Source organism: Penicillium chrysogenum, assembly GCF_028827035.1.
Source record: "Penicillium chrysogenum strain IBT 35668 chromosome Unknown utg000001l_segment0_segment0, whole genome shotgun sequence".
In the NCBI taxonomy this organism is placed as follows: domain Eukaryota; kingdom Fungi; phylum Ascomycota; class Eurotiomycetes; order Eurotiales; family Aspergillaceae; genus Penicillium; species Penicillium chrysogenum.
In genome coordinates, this window is record NW_026622749.1 from 7,116,844 (window position 1) to 7,134,507 (window position 17,664).

General features: G+C 53.2%; 5 protein-coding genes across 5 annotated transcripts; 3 read left to right on the forward strand and 2 right to left on the reverse strand.

Moving 5' to 3' along the window:
* Window positions 1-481: 481 nt before the first annotated feature.
* N7489_002832 (translation initiation factor 2A) lies at window positions 482-2,696 on the forward strand (the record flags this gene model as incomplete). The annotated part of the gene is made up of 5 exons (XM_056708587.1): window positions 482-506; window positions 596-665; window positions 718-789; window positions 848-1,485; window positions 1,543-2,696. The coding sequence occupies 5 exons, from the start codon at window positions 482-484 to the stop codon at window positions 2,694-2,696; spliced, it is 1,959 nt and encodes a 652-aa protein (XP_056572889.1).
* Window positions 2,697-2,984: 288 nt separating this feature from the next.
* N7489_002833 (anaphase promoting complex subunit 1) lies at window positions 2,985-9,158 on the reverse strand (the record flags this gene model as incomplete). The annotated part of the gene is made up of 1 exon (XM_056708588.1): window positions 2,985-9,158. The coding sequence occupies one exon, from the start codon at window positions 9,156-9,158 to the stop codon at window positions 2,985-2,987; it is 6,174 nt and encodes a 2,057-aa protein (XP_056572890.1).
* Window positions 9,159-9,563: 405 nt separating this feature from the next.
* Window positions 9,564-11,563, forward strand: N7489_002834 (uncharacterized protein; the record flags this gene model as incomplete). Its single annotated transcript, XM_056708589.1, has 2 exons — window positions 9,564-9,622; window positions 9,688-11,563. The coding sequence occupies 2 exons, from the start codon at window positions 9,564-9,566 to the stop codon at window positions 11,561-11,563; spliced, it is 1,935 nt and encodes a 644-aa protein (XP_056572891.1).
* Window positions 11,564-12,091: 528 nt separating this feature from the next.
* On the reverse strand, window positions 12,092-13,450 carry N7489_002835 (RPAP1 family protein; the record flags this gene model as incomplete). The annotated part of the gene is made up of 1 exon (XM_056708590.1): window positions 12,092-13,450. The coding sequence occupies one exon, from the start codon at window positions 13,448-13,450 to the stop codon at window positions 12,092-12,094; it is 1,359 nt and encodes a 452-aa protein (XP_056572892.1).
* Window positions 13,451-14,560: 1,110 nt separating this feature from the next.
* On the forward strand, window positions 14,561-16,710 carry N7489_002836 (uncharacterized protein; the record flags this gene model as incomplete). Its single annotated transcript, XM_056708591.1, has 3 exons — window positions 14,561-14,830; window positions 14,904-16,240; window positions 16,290-16,710. The coding sequence occupies 3 exons, from the start codon at window positions 14,561-14,563 to the stop codon at window positions 16,708-16,710; spliced, it is 2,028 nt and encodes a 675-aa protein (XP_056572893.1).
* Window positions 16,711-17,664: the final 954 nt, after the last annotated feature.

Here is a 17,664-nt window from a genome sequence, read left to right on the forward strand (position 1 = left end):
CCTCAGACTACCATATCGTTTATTCAAGCTTCAAGCCAAGCCCGAAGCGTATCTATACAGTTGGGATTCCCGGCACAACGCGTAAACCGCAGATGACGGCATGCCGCCTGAGCCACATCGCCAAACCCGAATTTTCTTCCTTTCACTCTTCAACCACCCACCTTTCTTCGCCCGTCCTCTTTTGCTGGCATTGACTTGTCTAGCAGTCTTCTATTCCGACTTGCTGTTTTCACTTGCCCACTCCCACGAATTCCCAATCCGAGAAATACCCCCGAAAAGCCCGTTTCACTTCGCCTTTGTTCAACCCCCCGTTACTTCACCGGGGATCGTTGTTCGTTGTGAGGTTATTTTGGTCTTATAAGTTCGCTTTGTGATTTCGAATTTCTTCGTAGAAGAAATCTATTTTACCTTGTGTTCGGGAAAAGCACTCGATTTCTCTTCTTTTGGTGGATTCATTCTAGACCCGCGAGTTGAAATCAAGATGACCGCTCCTACGCAACTTGCTTGTACGTGTTTTCCTTTCCCTGTCTTTGTTCTCGACTTCGAGTCGCATTCGTCGGCGCGAGTGGATGAGTGGTTGCTGATAATCGCACAGTCCGCACGCTCAAGGGCATTAGCATCATGGATGCCGCCCCTGTCTACCAGCCCCTTTCTGGGTTCGAGAAGTATGAATTGAGTCCGATAACAAGCAAGAAATTTCGCTAACTTGTTCCCCAGGCCAGAGGGTAACCTCCGCTGTAGCGCTTACTCGCCGTGTGGCCGGTATTTCGCATGGGCATCACCCGAGAAGTAAGTTGGTTAACCCCCCACTTTCACGTCCAAAATCTAATATTCGTCTCCAACACAGGGTCACCATTATCGACCCTTCCGTGGGCCAAGTCGTTGGAACCATCCCTGCCGATAATGTGTTCGAGCTTGGATTCTCGCCACTCGGCACTTACGTGATCACCTGGCAGCGCACATCTAAGGACGAGAACGGAGACGCCGTCAAGAACTTGAAGGTTTGGCGTGCCATTGAGGCCGGGGACGAACACTCGGTTGTGGGAAGTTTCGTCCAGAAGTCGCAGACCGGTTGGAACTTGCAGTACACTGCTGATGAGCGGTTGTGCGCCCGCACCGTGACCAATGAGGTTCAGTTCTACCAGAGCGACAACCTGTCCACTGTCTGGAACAAGTTGCGCGTGGAGGGAGTGTCGGACTTTGCGCTGTCGCCGGGTCAGACTCAGTCCATTGCCGTGTTCATTCCTGAGCGCAAGGGCCAGCCTGCTCAGGTTAAGGTGTTCATTGTGCCGCAGTTCACTGCGCCCGTGTCGCAGAAGAGTTTCTTCAAGGGCGATAAGGTCCAGCTGAAGTGGAACGCTTCTGGGACTACTTTGATCGTGCTTGCGCAGACTGAGGTGGACCGCACTGGCAAGAGTTACTACGGCGAGACGACTCTGTACTTGCTGAGCGCTAGCGGTGCATTTGACTCGCGCATTGATCTTGGTACGTTTTTTTTCTTTCTCGCTTTATTACTTGTTGCGGTCAACTGACAATCAACAGATAAGGAGGGCCCTATTCACGATGTTAGCTGGAACCCCAACTCGAAGGAATTCGGTGTTGTATACGGCTATATGCCCGCTAAGACGACCATCTTCAATTTCCGCGGTATACCCAAACACAACTTCCCCCTCGCGCCGCGCAACACTATCCAGTTCTCGCCCCATGGCCGCTTCGTGCTTGTTGCCGGTTTCGGTAACCTGGCGGGACAGATGGACCTCTATGACATGGACAAGAACTACCACAAGATCACCACTGTCGAGGCCTCCAACGCCAGCGTGTGCGCCTGGTCGCCCGACGGACAGTACATCTTGACCGCGACGACCAGCCCCCGCCTGCGCGTCGACAACGGAGTGCGCATCTGGCACGTTAGCGGCGGTCTCACCTATAACGAGGACATGACTGAGCTCTACGACGTCACCTGGCGTCCGCAGAGCATCGAACAGCACCCGCTGGGCGAGCCGCTCACCAAGGTGCCCGCGCCCCACCCCTCCGCCACCGCCTACTTGAGCACGCGCAAGGCCCCCGTCAAGCCAGCAGGTGCCTACCGTCCCCCCGGTGCCCGTGGCCAGCTGACCCCGCTCGCATTCAAGCGCGAAGATGAAGGTGGTGCCGCCTTTGTCCGCGACGGCGTGCCCGGCGCCAGCATGAACACCTTCGGCAAGCCCCGCCGCCGTGAGATCCCCGGCGCCGAGCCCTCGGAGGAGTACCTGCCTCCCGGAGCCGCTCCTGGCGGCGGCGTCGCCCTGCCTGCCGAGAACCTGTCCAAGTCCGCGGCGAAGAACAAGAAGAAGCGTGAGGCGGCTAAGAAGGCCAAGGAGGATGGAGCTGATAGCGTTCCTCCTGCCAACGCCCCGACTGGTCCCAGCCCAGACCGCAACCGTAACCGTGGCAAGAATGCTGGAGCCACGAATGGAAACGGTGTGGCCAAGTCTGCCCCCGCCCCTGCCCCTGCCCCTGCCCCGGCTCCCGCAGCTGTCGAGGATCCCTCTGCCCAGGATAAGAAGATCCGTGGCCTGCTGAAGAAGATCCGCGCTATTGATGAACTTAAGATGCGTCTTGCTGGTGGTGAGAAGTTGGAGGATACGCAGATGAAGAAAATCCAGACTGAGGATGCGGTGCGGAAGGAGCTTCAGGCTGTTGGGTATGATGGTTGATTGGAATTGAACAGATGAGAATGCGTGATGCTTAACGCTTAACGACGTTGATGCGGATTGCACCCTTGCATGGATATAGTTAGATCGACCTGCATGTATTGCATCTGGTATAGGAGCTGTTCCGATTGACTACAATATCCATATCAATATCAATACCACTCACTATCAATATAAACTTGGAATTGTAGTGTTACCAGTTTCCCTGGGAATTTATATTGAAGGAAGGAAAGAAACTAGAAAATAAACATAGCATTGGGGCCTTGGTCTCTCTTCGTAATATGAATACAGTTATACCTGATTCTCCCCCTCAAGATCTCCAACCTGCACACCCCAAACCTGCCACTTAGCTTCCTCAACGAAGTCTCTCCGTAACCACACCCCAGACGGCTGACCCTGCGCCGGGGATAATAGCCCTCTACTGGAAAGATGGTCGCGTTCATCGCCAGGCTGAGTACGATCCAGCCAATCAAACAGCAGACGAAGCTGCCAGATTCGATCACGAATTTGGTCCGGATCAGCGCCACGGCCGCGTGCAGATTGCATGATGTTGCGCACGGTATGCGACAGAGCGAGTCTCGCATCGACCGCTGAGGTACGTAGCCAGGGCGGTACAGAGACAAGATCGGTAGTGATGCGCGCGGAGCGCATCGGGAAGGAAGATGGGAGGACGAGGGAGCGCTCTCGGATGTCGAGGTCCTGTAAAGAGGGAAGCTGGAAGACCCAGTCCCAGGGGTTTTGAGATGGAGTCATCGCTGCAGATGGCTTGCCAGTGAGTAGGGCCGTGCGGGTTGGCCATGCCGAGGGTGGGAGGCCCTTGGCTGGGTTTGAGAGGGGACCGGTGGTTGCTGGGAGGATGTCTTGGGCTTCACTGAGGCCGGTCAGGGTGGAGGCGAAGACGGAGGTTGAGGAGCTTGGGCTGTAGGTTGCCTTGCGGCGAAGGTAGACGGATGGGTCGCCGCGGAGGAATTTCTCGCGCAGAGCATCGTTCTGGCTGAAATCTAGAACAAGGGGCCAGTGGTCTGGTCCGCGAATCTCAACGCGGGCAATGCTGTTAGGATCTGGCAGTAGACAGGGGGCGCTGACGGTGCGGGTGGTCTCGTCATGAGATGTTATGGTAATGGGGATTGAGATTGGGCGGCGGGTATCAAGGTCACGAGGGACGAGGCATCGTGGTTCAGCAGCCAGAACCCAGAGATGACGGAAGGCCTGGAGGTGACACTTGTTATCAAGGACAGTTGTTGGGAAGATCGGGTAGAATGCGCAGATGAGCGCGGTCACAGCGCGGTTGGATGTGCCAAGTGTGTAGCTGCCTCCTCCGAGGAAGAGTACTCCGATAGCCATGTGCGCCGCCACGTGACTGCCATATGGTGTATCAGTGTCGATTCGACCATGGAGCGAGCGCAGACGCCGAAACAGAGCTAGATCACCCGTGCCAGCCATGACTGCCGCGGCAGATAGGGCCACCACATCTTGACAGTTCCGAACCGAGTTGCGGGCGAGTCTAGCATCGTAGCATCGCACAGGTAGCCGTGAGATGCGGATAAGCTGGTCTAGATAGAACAACAACAGATCCCGGGCCTGTGTTTGTCCCGATCCAGCATGGCGGAGACCGACGGCAAAGCAGAGGCCTGCAATAATATTGAAGAATGGCATATCTTCGCTGCGCAGCCGGCGCACATCCGTGAGTCGCGATCTCCCCCGGTAGGCTTCGGGCAGACTCTGGCTGATCCACTCAGCAGTGGGTTTGATACTATCCCACATGATTAAATGTCGTGCCAATGTTCGCAACAGGAACAGATCCGGCCTCACGTAGTCGAAGCGAACAGTGGTATCGGGAATATCAATCTTCTTGGCTAGTACCGAGTCGTTCGTCTTCATGAAGATTATCATGAGGGCAATGGTCGCGCCAGCCGTGGCACGGTCTAGTACATGGGCGATTTCGACGGTCTTGGTGCCCACCGCGATTGACAATAGCCGTTCAACAATGTGCATATCGCGCATGCCCCGCAAATCATCGCCTTTGCCAAGGTTAATGAAACCAAGGGCAAAGCCTGCGGCCAGACGATATCCCTCGTCGCGGAGTTCCTCTCCGGTGGCAGCAGCTTGCTCATCCTGCTCACTGTTTTCGATTTCCGAGAGCATGACCTCGCTCATACGACGATGCTGGGAGCCACAGTAAAGTAAACCGATGCCCATAATTCCAGCTGTCTGAGTCAACGGTGACAGGTTCAACTCAGCTGCTCCAAGTGGAAGCATTCTTGTAACATGTACGGAAAGCAAGCGTGTGATTAGAGTATCCATTGTGCCCATGTACGACGCAGAGAGACCAAGCAGGAGACCAATTGATGTCATGGTATGCTTGGGAGTGAGGTACTTGAAAGCAACCCACTTGGCCAACGATTTAAGATGGCCATTCAGACCCAGAGCCAACAAAAACCCGGCATGCCGGTTGGTAAGATCCTGTGGCTTGTTGAACAAGATCCACGACGTGTCGATGCCCTTCGAAGCCTTGGAGATTGCCAGACCGGTTGATACTCCGTTGTGGAAGAAGGCCCAGCAGACCTTCTCTTCCGAGAACGCAGATTTATCCGCACTGACCGTCACATTGTCCGGCTTCATGACGCACTGCAGGGAAAATGAAGGGATCGGAAGTTTCTCAGTCAAGAGAGGCAATCGGCCACTAAAAGTGAGCATTGCACGACCCGCCGGAGTAGACAGCGTCCGGACTGTCACGAGCTGCACGATTTCTTTTTGCGCCTCTAACAAGTCCGACTCACTCCAGCCAGGTTCGGCTATGCACTCTGCCACCGGTGCTTTGGACTGATTTAGTAGTTTAGCTGCTTCCATAAATCGCTTATCCTCTCGGAATATCAGCCTGGTGACTGAGTATCGGTCAGCCTCTGCAGACGCCTCAAAGGCGTTGATGGCATCAATATCCAATGCTGAGCTGCTGATATAATGGAAATCTCGGATGGCATTATGGTTAGGCTGCTGTGGTGCCGCCAATGAATTGGCTTGAGCCGGGTTCATCGACATGTAAAGGTCTTCTCTGTCAATCAGCTCTAGGAGCGTCGCGTTCCAGGAGGTGGAAGCCTCAATCTGACATTGCATAACGGCTTCATAGAGCGGCGCGCTGACGCCTTCTGGGAAACTATCAATGACACTCTTCGTGAACCCCCAACGCTGCAAAAGCTTGATCTTGTCCAAGGATGTCGACACACTGTGAACCTCGGCGAAGAAGCCATTCAACGCACACGTTCTTGGTGTGATGCTGAAACATTCACGCCACACTCGCCCTTTCCTGGGTGTTCGCTCGGATGCATTCACAATATCAAGGAGAGAAACAAACGGTGTAGGGCTCCGATGAGCAGCAGCACCCATGAGAAATTCGAAGATGGATGGAGGCGGGAAGGGTTCGGCGGGAACCTGTAGCCCAGCGATATGGGTGTTATCCTCAAACTGCCAGCGCTCCATACTGGCCATTTCGGTGCCATAATATGCATCCTCGGTCCATTTCCAGGATTCCCATCCTAGCCAGCCGCCCAATTGTGCGATGACAGGAGCAAGCAAGCCCAGAGGTCTTTGGGACTCATCCGAGTCGCAGGTGGAGAGCTTCTGTTCCTCCCGCAATAGATGCAAGGCCACGAGAACACTGCACAATGCGGTACATCTTGTGTTCTCTGAGAATGCTTCTGAGATAGGGAGGTAGCCGTCGCGGCCAGCAGCCCTGAGGCCTTCGGGACTTTGGAGGAATTCACGACTGAGGGCGATGCACCGGATCAAGTATGAATTCTGGCGATATGTAGACCGACTTGCATTGCCACCTTTGGGTGCATCTCCCGATGCGAGACCCTCAATTGCGTCTTGTTCAACAATCCAGCCCCAGGAACTGTCCATCATCCACGGAGCTACGACACCGGAGGAGCCAGACTCCAGGTCCAGCATGGACTCCCAGCTTTCCAGATCCAAGTGCCCTCCACTGCTCGATCTCAGTAGGCCCTTCTTGCGACGCGCTCGTTTAGGAGTCTGCGTTTGCGGAGGGGTGACGAATGGGGTTGCTAGACTCAACAAGACGATTGTCATAGCGGTCCACTCAATGTTGTTTTCCTCCTTGGCCCGAAGCCATTTCATGACCTCCCACCATGCCACCATGATGCCATCGCCCGCTTTCTCGGACTCGCGCAAGGCGAATTTGCAGATCTTGAGTATTTTCTTCACCAGTCCGTTGCGAGGCTCCATTCGAATTTGGAGCCTGTGGCGTTGTTTATGGGTATCCACAAGGTCGATCTTCCCTCGAGAGCACCCATGATCAAACTTATTGAAGACGAGGTCGGGATCTGCCATGACTCGGTTGACACCACTTTCTCTCGGACGACTCTCGAGTTTGTCGGCAGAGATGCCATCCGGTTCATACAGCTGCAGTGGCAGAGGAACCTCAACTTTGATGGGACTACCCCACAGCGTTTGCAATGATAGTTCACGGTGTCCGCTTTCCGTTTCACTTAGCGAGAGTATTCGAGAAAGGTCCCCATCGGAGATTCTACAAGCATCCAAGACATTTGAGACGTTTTGGATCCTTACCGCACGCACCAGTAACGGACGCTGCTCGGCGGTCTTGGACCCTTTCTTCCGGTACTTGGAGGTTGGTCGGTCGGCCCTCAGATTCACAATAGTTAATTTCTGTGCCTCTTGGTCCATGATGTATACTGCCAGGGAAGCTGTATTGCCTTTGTGGGCGCTTCCAAACTCGGTGGACGCCAATGTAGAAACCTTCAAGCGGCGGGATGCTGCCTCCTTTTGGAAGCTGCCTGAGAATTGGGATGAGAAACTTTCAATCTTGGTTAATATAAGTTCCTCCGGGAGTCCGGATGTCGATTCGCGTAGGGCAATGTTCTCGAACCCGGAAGATAGACTGTTGTTGTTGAGCTCCTCGAGTAGTGTGTCCACTGGGGCATCCAGAAAGCTGCCCGCAGTGCTGTAAATAGACCCTGTGCCTGGAGGCAGAGAGCCTCGAGGGTTGAAACCAAAGCTTCCGCGAGTGCTTGCTCCTCCGATAGACTGCCTGAACCCAGTACCATGAGGCATGGTGCTGGACTGGCTGCCAGTAGCTAGGTCCGAAAAAGTGATACGGTCCTGGCTAGTTGCAAGGTCTGTTCGGGCGAGCAGTGAGCTCACTCGCCTTGATGTTTTGAGGGGAACACCGACATCTCCGAACTCTTGGGCTACTCTCGAAGCCAAGTCGTCTTCAGCATCAGTCTTCCCTTCAGATACCTGAGTGGAAGGCCAGTTGTCGGTCCGAGGGCCAAAGCTCTCTCGGGTTGCTCCAGAGCGAGCGGCCGGTGTTGTCGCGCCAGTCGCCATCCCGAAATGCGAGCTTCGCCTTACTGAGCGGGTACCACCCGTTTCCCGTCTGGTTTTATCTTTCATTGAGCTTCCTGATTCGTCGTCTTTGTAGCGCGCAGTCCAAATCGTATAGATACCTGTAGTTGTGTTGATGGTAACCACTAGGATCAAAGGTCCGCTGTTTTGTCTGCTGGTATCCGAGAGTTCGTCTTTTGGGGAGATATACACAATCTCATCCACATGATCCAACACCTCTAGTCCAGATGGCCTTCCTCTGGTGCTATTAACGCTGCTCTGAAGCCAGCGGGAAGTCTGCGATGTCACAACCAGACCCATCTCGGAATGAGGATTAATGAGAGAGAAAACCCGGGGTAGGTCGGTGATTGAGCTAGCATTTGGCACCCACGAAGGTCCTCCAGCAGATAATGATTTCGTCGATGGACGCTTGCTTTTGCTGAGAGAAAATGACTGAGAGGCACCGGGGTCGAATAGCGAAGCAGACATGAAGGAATTCGGCGGCGCAGCCGGTTGTTGACTGCCACCATTCTCATCCTGGACCTTCCTTTGGAAAATAAGACCTCGAGGCGTAGCAAAGACGGAGTCAACCTCAAATGGAAGGGGAATTGTATGGCTATTGCCCGCGACAAAGAATATATGAGCTTGCGATTTGAGGACTACCACCAAAGCCCTGGAAAGAGCCTCATTGGAGTGCTGGGGAGCCACAACCGCCACTCGTGCATCTCCATGTAGATCCAATGTTGAGAAGGGGTCAGTCCGCTTTTGTTTCTGCGCGCCAGTAGCTGCTTCAGGTCGACTCGGAGGCGTGGTTTTAGAGTGTTTCGTGTCTTTCGCTGCAAAGCGAGTGAACAGAGCATGCCGAATCTCTTCTTTCTCAGGGTCCATTCGAAATACTCGCTTCACCATCCCTGCGCGGGACCATACGACACAGTGTTTCGTCCATACTAACTCATCGTCCACAGGGCCAGTCAATCCGCTCTCATCGACGCATAGCGTCCAATTATAATGGTCTTCCGAGGGCTCAGGTGGGAGGATTCCCTCTGCGACTAGGTAGGAGACGGCCGAGGGTTCGTGAACGCCCAAAGAGCGAACTGACGCCATGGTGGGCTGATTAGCAGCCGGGGTAGCGATCGTGGTGCGCTGTCACAAACAGTTCTGCAGTTGAAATCGTTGAAATCATTTCCATCGTTCACATGAGTTCAATTAACGGTGCGCCCACAAGACATGCCGAGTGGTTGAATGTCGAAGTTGGAAGACGCGCTGGAACGCGGATTGGATCGACTGTCTTTGCTTTCCCGTCAAAACAACTTCCTTTCTCCATCTACCCAACCCTCCACTCTTCCTACCTTTGACGCTCTTCTCCCTGTTTGCTTTTGTCTAGAAACGGGCATTCAGTTACCAGATCTCACTTTGACTACAAATATTCGACGGTCAATCATCCCTGCGGTGCCCTGTGGCGCCTGTGCTCGAAGCTACCTATAGCTCGACAGCATCGCAACTAGTACAATGCCCTCATTTCCCACTACTCCCTTGGTACGGTCTAGGGAAGATGGCTTGCAGATCAGGTATGGTTAATGCGCTTTGGTCGTGATGCTTGGATTGACGCTGACCTCGTTTGCAAAATCTTTAGCTATCCGCTCTCCCATCGCATCCACACAGCCAAAGGCTACCCACTCCGAGCTCCAAATGGCTCCTCGGTGATTATTTACGGCTACGATACTGGATTAAAAATTGTGTGGAGAGGAGGAAAAAGGTTCGCAGAACTAAAGCCGACTAGGCCCCAAGCAAAGGCGAAGCCTGTAGGAAACAATGCGGATCCCGATTCAGTCATGATCATTGACTCCGACGACGAAGAGGAACCTGAACCAGCACAAGAAGAGCCCATGGTTGAATTCAACCTGGAGGAGAGCGAGGTTGATCCCGCTGCTCCGTACGAAGAGATTCTGCGACAAATTGATATTCCCCTTGGAAGCCGTGTGCTGGATGTGGCGGTACCTCGAGTCCTCCCCGAGGAAGCTCGCTCGCCTTTAGACCCCTTCCCACCTATCCTGAGAAACACAATCGTTGTGTCTGTAGTTTGTTCCGACCTGTCGACGAAAGTTGTGACTCTGCCCCTTGTGCCTCCTCACCCTACGCAGACGGATCCAAAGAGCTGGCGCATCCAAACCCTCTCTGTCGATGGCGCCACCACTCATCAAGATATTCCACGTGGTGTATCCATCACATTCACCTGTCATGAATTTGAGGATGAGCAAGACCAGCGCAAGTCGCGGGGCCGATTTGGAAACTTTGGTAAATGGGATCTGCTTGTGGCGACGCATTCTGCAGAGGGATGTGGTGCGCTGTTACTGCACCGAATTCCAATCCGCGAGGAATCCTCTTTCCGTCTTGTGGAAGAAGATATCATCTCTCAACGGCGCCTCTTGCCAGCACCTGCACAATCGATTGCCTTTAACCCATCAACATGGCCATCCCTCCGCCATGCCAACCTGCTTGTTGCATTCCACAGCGGATGTGTCAAGATTTATTCCTGCTTTGTCAAAAAGGCCTCCAAGTCCTCACGGCGGGCTTCAATGCCGCAGGAAGATTATGAAGCTATCGACACGGAAGGTCGCTGGCTGATCAGTCTGTACCCCGGCTTTGAGCAAGGAGCCACTGGGCTTCCCCGACGGAAGAGAATCATCGATGCCGACTGGGTGCTAGGCGGCCGAGCAGTGATGGTGCTTCTCGAAGACGGTGAATGGGGCGTATGGGATATTGAAGGCGCCGGTCCTGGTGCTGTTAAGGGCCCGCTGCACCGTCAGACGAGTGTCCAAGGCGTGACTGGCGGTTCATTGACGGCATACGCTGTCTGTGGCCGTATCATGACGCCGCTTTCCAACACCAACTCCGAAACAGAGCAGCGACCCCGGTTCGCGCCTATGACACCATCCACAAGGCGTGTACGCGAAGATGGCTTGCTGAAGGGATCTATGAGCACTGCAAGTCCGTCCCACCGCGGCCAAATCTCTGTCTTGCAGACAAATCCATCCTCAGATGTGTTGCCGGATGAGTCGATCCTGCTCCGTCACGGCCGCCAGAGCGCGGTAATCCCGAGCTTATTGTCTCTGTGGCGCAACGCTGTCAAAGCCACCGGCACTTTTGATTCCTCAAACAGATGCCGCGTTTCTCCTTTCCAGGACGTGAATTTGATGGGCCAGAACTTCCAGGCAATCGGACATCTACCTGCACCGGCACGCCGATCCCGGCAAGCAGAGCGGCAAGCCTTCGATGTACTCGTGGCAGCAGAGCACCAGATCATGATTCTCGCCCCGAAGTTGACAGAATCCGTCGAGGAAGGCCTGCCTGTAGTGAAGCAGGAAGAAACAGAAGAGACCGACCAGCTGATGCTCCGACGGGGCGAGCTGGATGTGGAAGGAATGGGTCGTCTGCTGAATGGTATGGCCAGCGGAAGCGCGTCTATGCGCATGGGCAGCCCTGTGAAGCGGACTCGTGTTTTCGCCTGATCTCAGTCATAGTCTACTAATACCCATACTCCAAGTTTTTCGCTTCTGCTGTTCTCGCGTTCTGCGCACTCATAGGATACTATTCGCGCTGTAAGGTGGAGCGCAAGGCGAGATCCATGCCTTGAAATTCCTTCTTCGGAAGCGAATAAGCTCTGTATCAGATGCGATATATCAATGACCATCCCGAAAAGTGCTATGCACGAGCCCTAATATTGCAATTGAATTTTGTGCTGCAATCTTCTATTGCAATTCTCGTATTTGGCTTTGGAGTTCCATCTTCGTCTCTGTTCTACCACGGATATCGATCTGTCTTTTGACGAATCTACATCGACGGCCGCGGTAGACAGAGGAGGGGATGGCTGAAGTTGGATGCGGGTGATCATGGGAATGATGGGACATTTCAGTTAGAAAACGTAGATTTGTATGGGTTACAATTGTACATTATCATGACTTTTTGTACTATATTCATAACAACATTTCTGGTGTTAATTTACTCCTTAACCAAGCATAGTGCGGCAAAGAGCCCAGCTATAGAGACCGATGCTGGCCTTCCTTCAACAACCCACGGTCACCACCACCGCCCTTCTGCCACAACCAGATACCCTCAACTGCCCATGCAGCAGCACTAGCATGACGACCAACACCGGACGCGAGAGGCAAGTTACCGCCCTCCTCACCTTTTGTATTCTTGCTCTTGTCTCTACCCTGAGTCTGACCAGCAGCGCCATCGGCTTCGGCAAGCATACCAGCAACAATGCCCTCCTTTTCAATAACAAACCATAATCCATCGGACAGCTGTCCGCCACGTTCTCCAAACTCTGCTCGACCGAGACGGAATAAGATCCGACCGATGATCTGCCATGCGATACATCGCTGAGCGGGGAACGTCGAGCGTGACAGAATCGCCAGCTCGGGGATCGTGTAGCCCGCGGCATGCGGATCCTCGCCGTGATGGTGCAAGCCCATGGTTGCTGGGAGGGAGAGGGATGTTTCGGGAGCAAGAATGGTGCCTGTTAGCGAGAAGCGGATTGCGGAGGGCGCCATTGAAATGGCGTTGCTGGCTGGATGGTAGGCCGACGTCGAGTCTGGGTCTTCTTCGTCGGCTGAGAGGGGCTGCAGCCAAGAGAGCGTTGATGGGTCCTGGGCTATCTCGGGGAAGTAGTGTGACTGGAGGTCTGATAGGAAAGACGGTGAAGATGGGTCCAGGACTGGCATTGGCGCCGTTGGCTGGGGGAAGTGGAAAGTTTCGATAGTAGCTGGGTCAAGGGAAGGCCGTTCGGAGGCCGGGTGGAGGTCTTCTGGGAGAGAGGGTGGAGCGAGATCTTCATTACGGGGATGCGGCTTGGGTGATGGTTTTGGTATAGAATGAGACTGTGCGCTTGGTGCAGGAACCGGTGCAGACGGAGGAATGTCGAACGAAACTGATTTTTTGGGTTTGGATGTTTCGTCGGCCGCAGGTGCCGGTTCAAATTTAGACTTTTGATCCTCTTCGATGTTTGCTCTGCGTAGAAATCGTTCCAGAAGTCCTGGATCCATCTGTTCCATCAACTCCTCTCGCTCCTGTTGGATCTGCGCGTCCGACATGGCCGCCAGCTGACGGCGGTTCTCTTCGTCGATAGATTTCTTTTCATCTTGGACGGTCGGTTCAGTCGGGGCTGCAGCCGGGGGAGTGGACTGGTTTGCTCGTCGCTGTTTGAAGGAGGAGGGTTTACGCTGGCGAGGGGCAGGGAATCCAGTCGATGATGTCGGCAGTTTAGGAGCGGGGGGAATGGCGGTGGAGGGGGCCCGTTCCTGGATCTCGCCGACGAGAGAGAATGGAGAGGGGACTTCTGGAGCACCAGATTCCTCATCCAGGTCGAGAACGAAGCGTTCACCGCGAAAAGCCATGATGCGTAAATAAGGTGAAGAGAGAAAAAAAAAAGTTATGTCAGCGCGGGGGAGATCCAGGATGCGGCTCCCAAAGCTAAAATGGGGCTGCAGAACAGACTAACCATAATGGGCTAGTGGGAGATGGCGGGTGTGCTAGTCCCAATTGGGTTCCTCACATTGATCCGGAGCATCTATGTTGTATACAGCTCGCATCAATCTTTCTACGCTATATATCATGGGCTGGATACAGATTTTGAGTATTCAAATCGATTGATATAGAAAGAAGAATTTTGTCTTTATTTCAACCCTTGAGTTAAACGTCCTTTATGGACATCGAAGTCGATATCTGTCGTACCTATCATAAACTTCCACGGGAATACACAAGCAGGATGAATACTACGATGACCTGTATTATGTATAAATTAGTAGAGATAGGAGGTCTAAGCCAGATTTACATATACAAGTCTCAAAATATGGTGAGCACCTGATCTGAAGAACACGAGGACATGTAAATGAAGCCCTGTATCAGGTACGGAGTACAACTTACGGTGTTCTAGGCTAATCCGCTGGAGAGTACGGAGTAATGGATATGAGATTTCCAATACTCAACAATGACCTCAGTAAAAATATAATTCGACAGTCTTGTAGATGGCATTCGCACTATGATATCTCTCTGGGGAGATAGAGATAGTAATTCACCCATATATCCAAGTACTATAAGAGCTTGACAAAATATCAAATTGTAGGTTATCCAGTACTTTGCCTTGTAATGGGCTTTTAATTCCAATCTGCTTGCTTTCTCCCCTTTCTTCCCTTTTCTTTTTTTTCTTTTTCTCTTCTTCTTCTTCTTCTCCCTTTCCTTATTTCTGCTCTCTGTCTTCTCTCGACATTTTCCCCTTCTCCCCTTCTCCCCTTCCGCGTCCCTCTCTTTTTCTGCTTTTCCCGCGTTTTCTTGGTTTCCCTCTTCACCATCTTATCCTTCTTGTGTTCCTCTTCTCCCAATCTCCGTTTGCCGTCCTAATACCGACACGTTTCACCACTCTCATCTCCCATCTGAATTTTGGCCAAATTCCCATCAAACTTGTCAATTTTCAATTTCCAATTGTGATTTTTGCTAGTTTGCAAACTATGTCGGATCCTCCTGATATGAGTTTACCCAAACAAGAAGGGCCCATTGACGCCGATGTCAAACCCGACACAGGCGCCCGACGTGCTTCCGGTACCGCCAGGCGGTCGCGTCGTAAAAAGGATGACGACTCCGATAAAAACAAGAAGGACAAGGAACCAAAAGAAGCAAAGGAAAAACCGGCCCGAGCTCCTCGTCGTCAACGAGAGAAATCAAACAACCCGGCTTCTCGGAAAAAGCCCAAACTGGAACCTGCGGAAACGAGGGCCCCGGTAGACGCCCGAAGCCCTCCACACGCCCCTGCAACGCCTCAACCTGCTCAACCAATCCAACCAAATCAAATAGCTCAACCTCCTCAACCTCCTCAACCTCAATCTGCTCCAACTTCATACTCAAGCCCACACCCCCCCTACAGCTCTGGGAGCTTCTTATCAGCTGTCACAACCCTCTCGCCCACAATCGCATTCGCAACCTCCGGTGCCGCAACCACCACCCCAACGAACCAGCGGACAGAACTTCGACCCTATTCGCTCTGCGTTTGACAATCCATCACCAGCACCATCATACAGTCCTCCTGCTCGCGCAATTTCTCCTCGCCATGCTTATCGTGCCAGTGCATCGCCAGCGATCTCAAGTATCATCGACCCGCCAGGCCAGAACTCCCAACCATCATACAACGCGCTTCAACGCTCTTCCTCTGGCCATGTGCCCGGCCTCTCTTCGCCGGGACCGCCTGCAATGGTTGCCACGCCCTCACACCCGTCCTTAGCACCATCGCCCCTTCCTATTTCGTCTGCTTCGCGTGGAGCCATACACATCCCGCAGGCCATGTCGCAGTCCACCCCCTACACCACCCCATACCCACCTACCGAGCAGCGTCCAACACCCTCACAAACCCCTAAACTTGAACCATCTCCGCCGGCAGTGCGCCAACCTCAACCTCCTGCGCAACCCGAGCCCACTGGCCAGCCGACTCCGCCCAGGCAACAACCAACCGAATCAATGGAGGTCGACTCCACGGAGCAGGCCGCACCCAGCGCCAAGAAGGAAAAGAGTACACCTACTGCCCCGGCGTCAAAGGCCTCATCTCCTAAGCCAACTCGTCCTGCCAAAGAAGCCCCTCAGCTGCCTCAAGGGTCTGGCTTGATCACAAACGCGCTGTTCGGAGGAGATGATTCTGCAAAGTCCCCCGACTCGCGCAGCACGCCCAACATCATCGTTCATGTTCCGCTACAGAAGGGCAACCAGATCGTCAACTTTGCACGTCTTGCAGAAGAGCAATATGGCTTCGCTGCCTTGCACCCTCGTCTGGCCGCCCACAAAGCGCGCATGGCTCGTGTGGCAGCTGCCGGGGCGGCGTTGGAACGAAATGATAAGAATGCCAAGGGAATCTCCGCGGGCGAGAGTGCTGACGAGGACCTGAGTCTCGATGCGGAACGCGATAGTGATATGGATGGCGATGTTCCCATGGGTGGTACAGGGACAGGAACCAACGGTGCGCCCTCGGAGGCTAGCGATGGAAAGAAGAAGCGACGCAGGAAGGTTGAGGAATATGACCGTGATGATCCATTTGTGGATGATACCGAAATGGTGTGGCAGGAGCAGGCTGCTGCCAGCAAGGACGGGTTCTTTGTTTACAGTGGGCCATTGGTTCCGGAAGGAGAAAAGGTCCAGGTGGAACGGTATGTCTACCCACTACCCTCTCACTACGTATTTACTAATTATTTGCAGCGCCGATGGTACGATCAAACGCGGCCGTGGCCGTGGTCGAGGAACAGGTCGGAGTCGGACTGTGACCTCGCACCCACACGTTCCTATTGCAGCTGCTGTGCCCGTCTCCCAAGATACTGGCCTGCCATTGCGTGGACCCGGCTCTCGGGGTGGCACCTCACGTCGTCCGCGAGGCAACAAGAAGGCCGATGGCGGCAGCGACCGCGCTGCTACCACTGCATCCGCTGCCCATGAAAGCCGTGGTGGCCGTGGTGGCGGCACAGGAACCTCTAACCGCGGTGGAACTAACAGCAATCGGGGTGGCAAGTCGTCTATATCAATCCCGATGCCAGATCTTGCTCCTGCGCCATCGACCCAGGGTGTTGCCCATGGACCCCCTGCTCCCAACCCGCTAGCTGGCCCAGAGCTCATGATGAAATAGAGAACATGCTGACTGGTTTGTCATGGTGTTTGTTTGGTGTTCAGAGCTTGATGACTTTGTTTTATTCATTTGCGCTATCATTTTGCTGGGTTTGACTTGCCCCTGTTACATGTTTTCGGTCTCGAGAAACCGTTTGCTTAACGAATGAGCTCTCTATGTATACCTCGGTTATGTTATTACGGTTGAATATATCGCTTTCAGCCATTCAAGAGTTCATGCTTTCAATGAAACTCTCTGCCTACACCATCCTTAGCCTCAGGTGCTAAGTTTTCTGTAGCGTTATCTGTTTCGTTGATTCTCTCTATAAGACAGTAGTGTTTCATGTTTTATGTTATGAAACAAGTCGATTGTACAGCTCATGAAGTAAACAGGGGCCTAAATAAATATGTTACATACAAAATGTACAAGAACCAATACACAGGAGAGGCGGTATTCAACGATATATCCACTGATCTGTTCTATATTTATCTTGTCATAGTGGTTACTACGTAACTAGTCCTTGTGTTATAGACTTGGCCCCCAGCCTCGAGCCGCCTTCACACCATTGAGTTAACCAATAAGTACAGAGAACAAAAAGGGACCATGCTCATTCGCTATAAAGAAGCGCCAGTTGAAACGGTTGAACTAATTGCTGCGCCCGTAGCGCTTTGCTTTTATATACAGATCCCCGCGCAAGATCAACATGGCAGCCACTCGACTTGAGAGCCATTCGCAGAATGCAGATATTTCACAGCAATTGTACATATCCTGCGGGGACTGCAGGCTTTGTTACCTCGCCAAATACTCGAGGGACTCTAGATATTGTCTGGTCTTGCCTCAGCGTGATAGGTCTCTGCACTTGGTCGATTCTCCATCTCAACGTCCCAATCCAGTCGACACCATCCAAGAAACGTCAGAGGTATCTGCGAACGCTTTGGCGGTTCTCCAATAAGCTCAAATGGATGATGATCAATA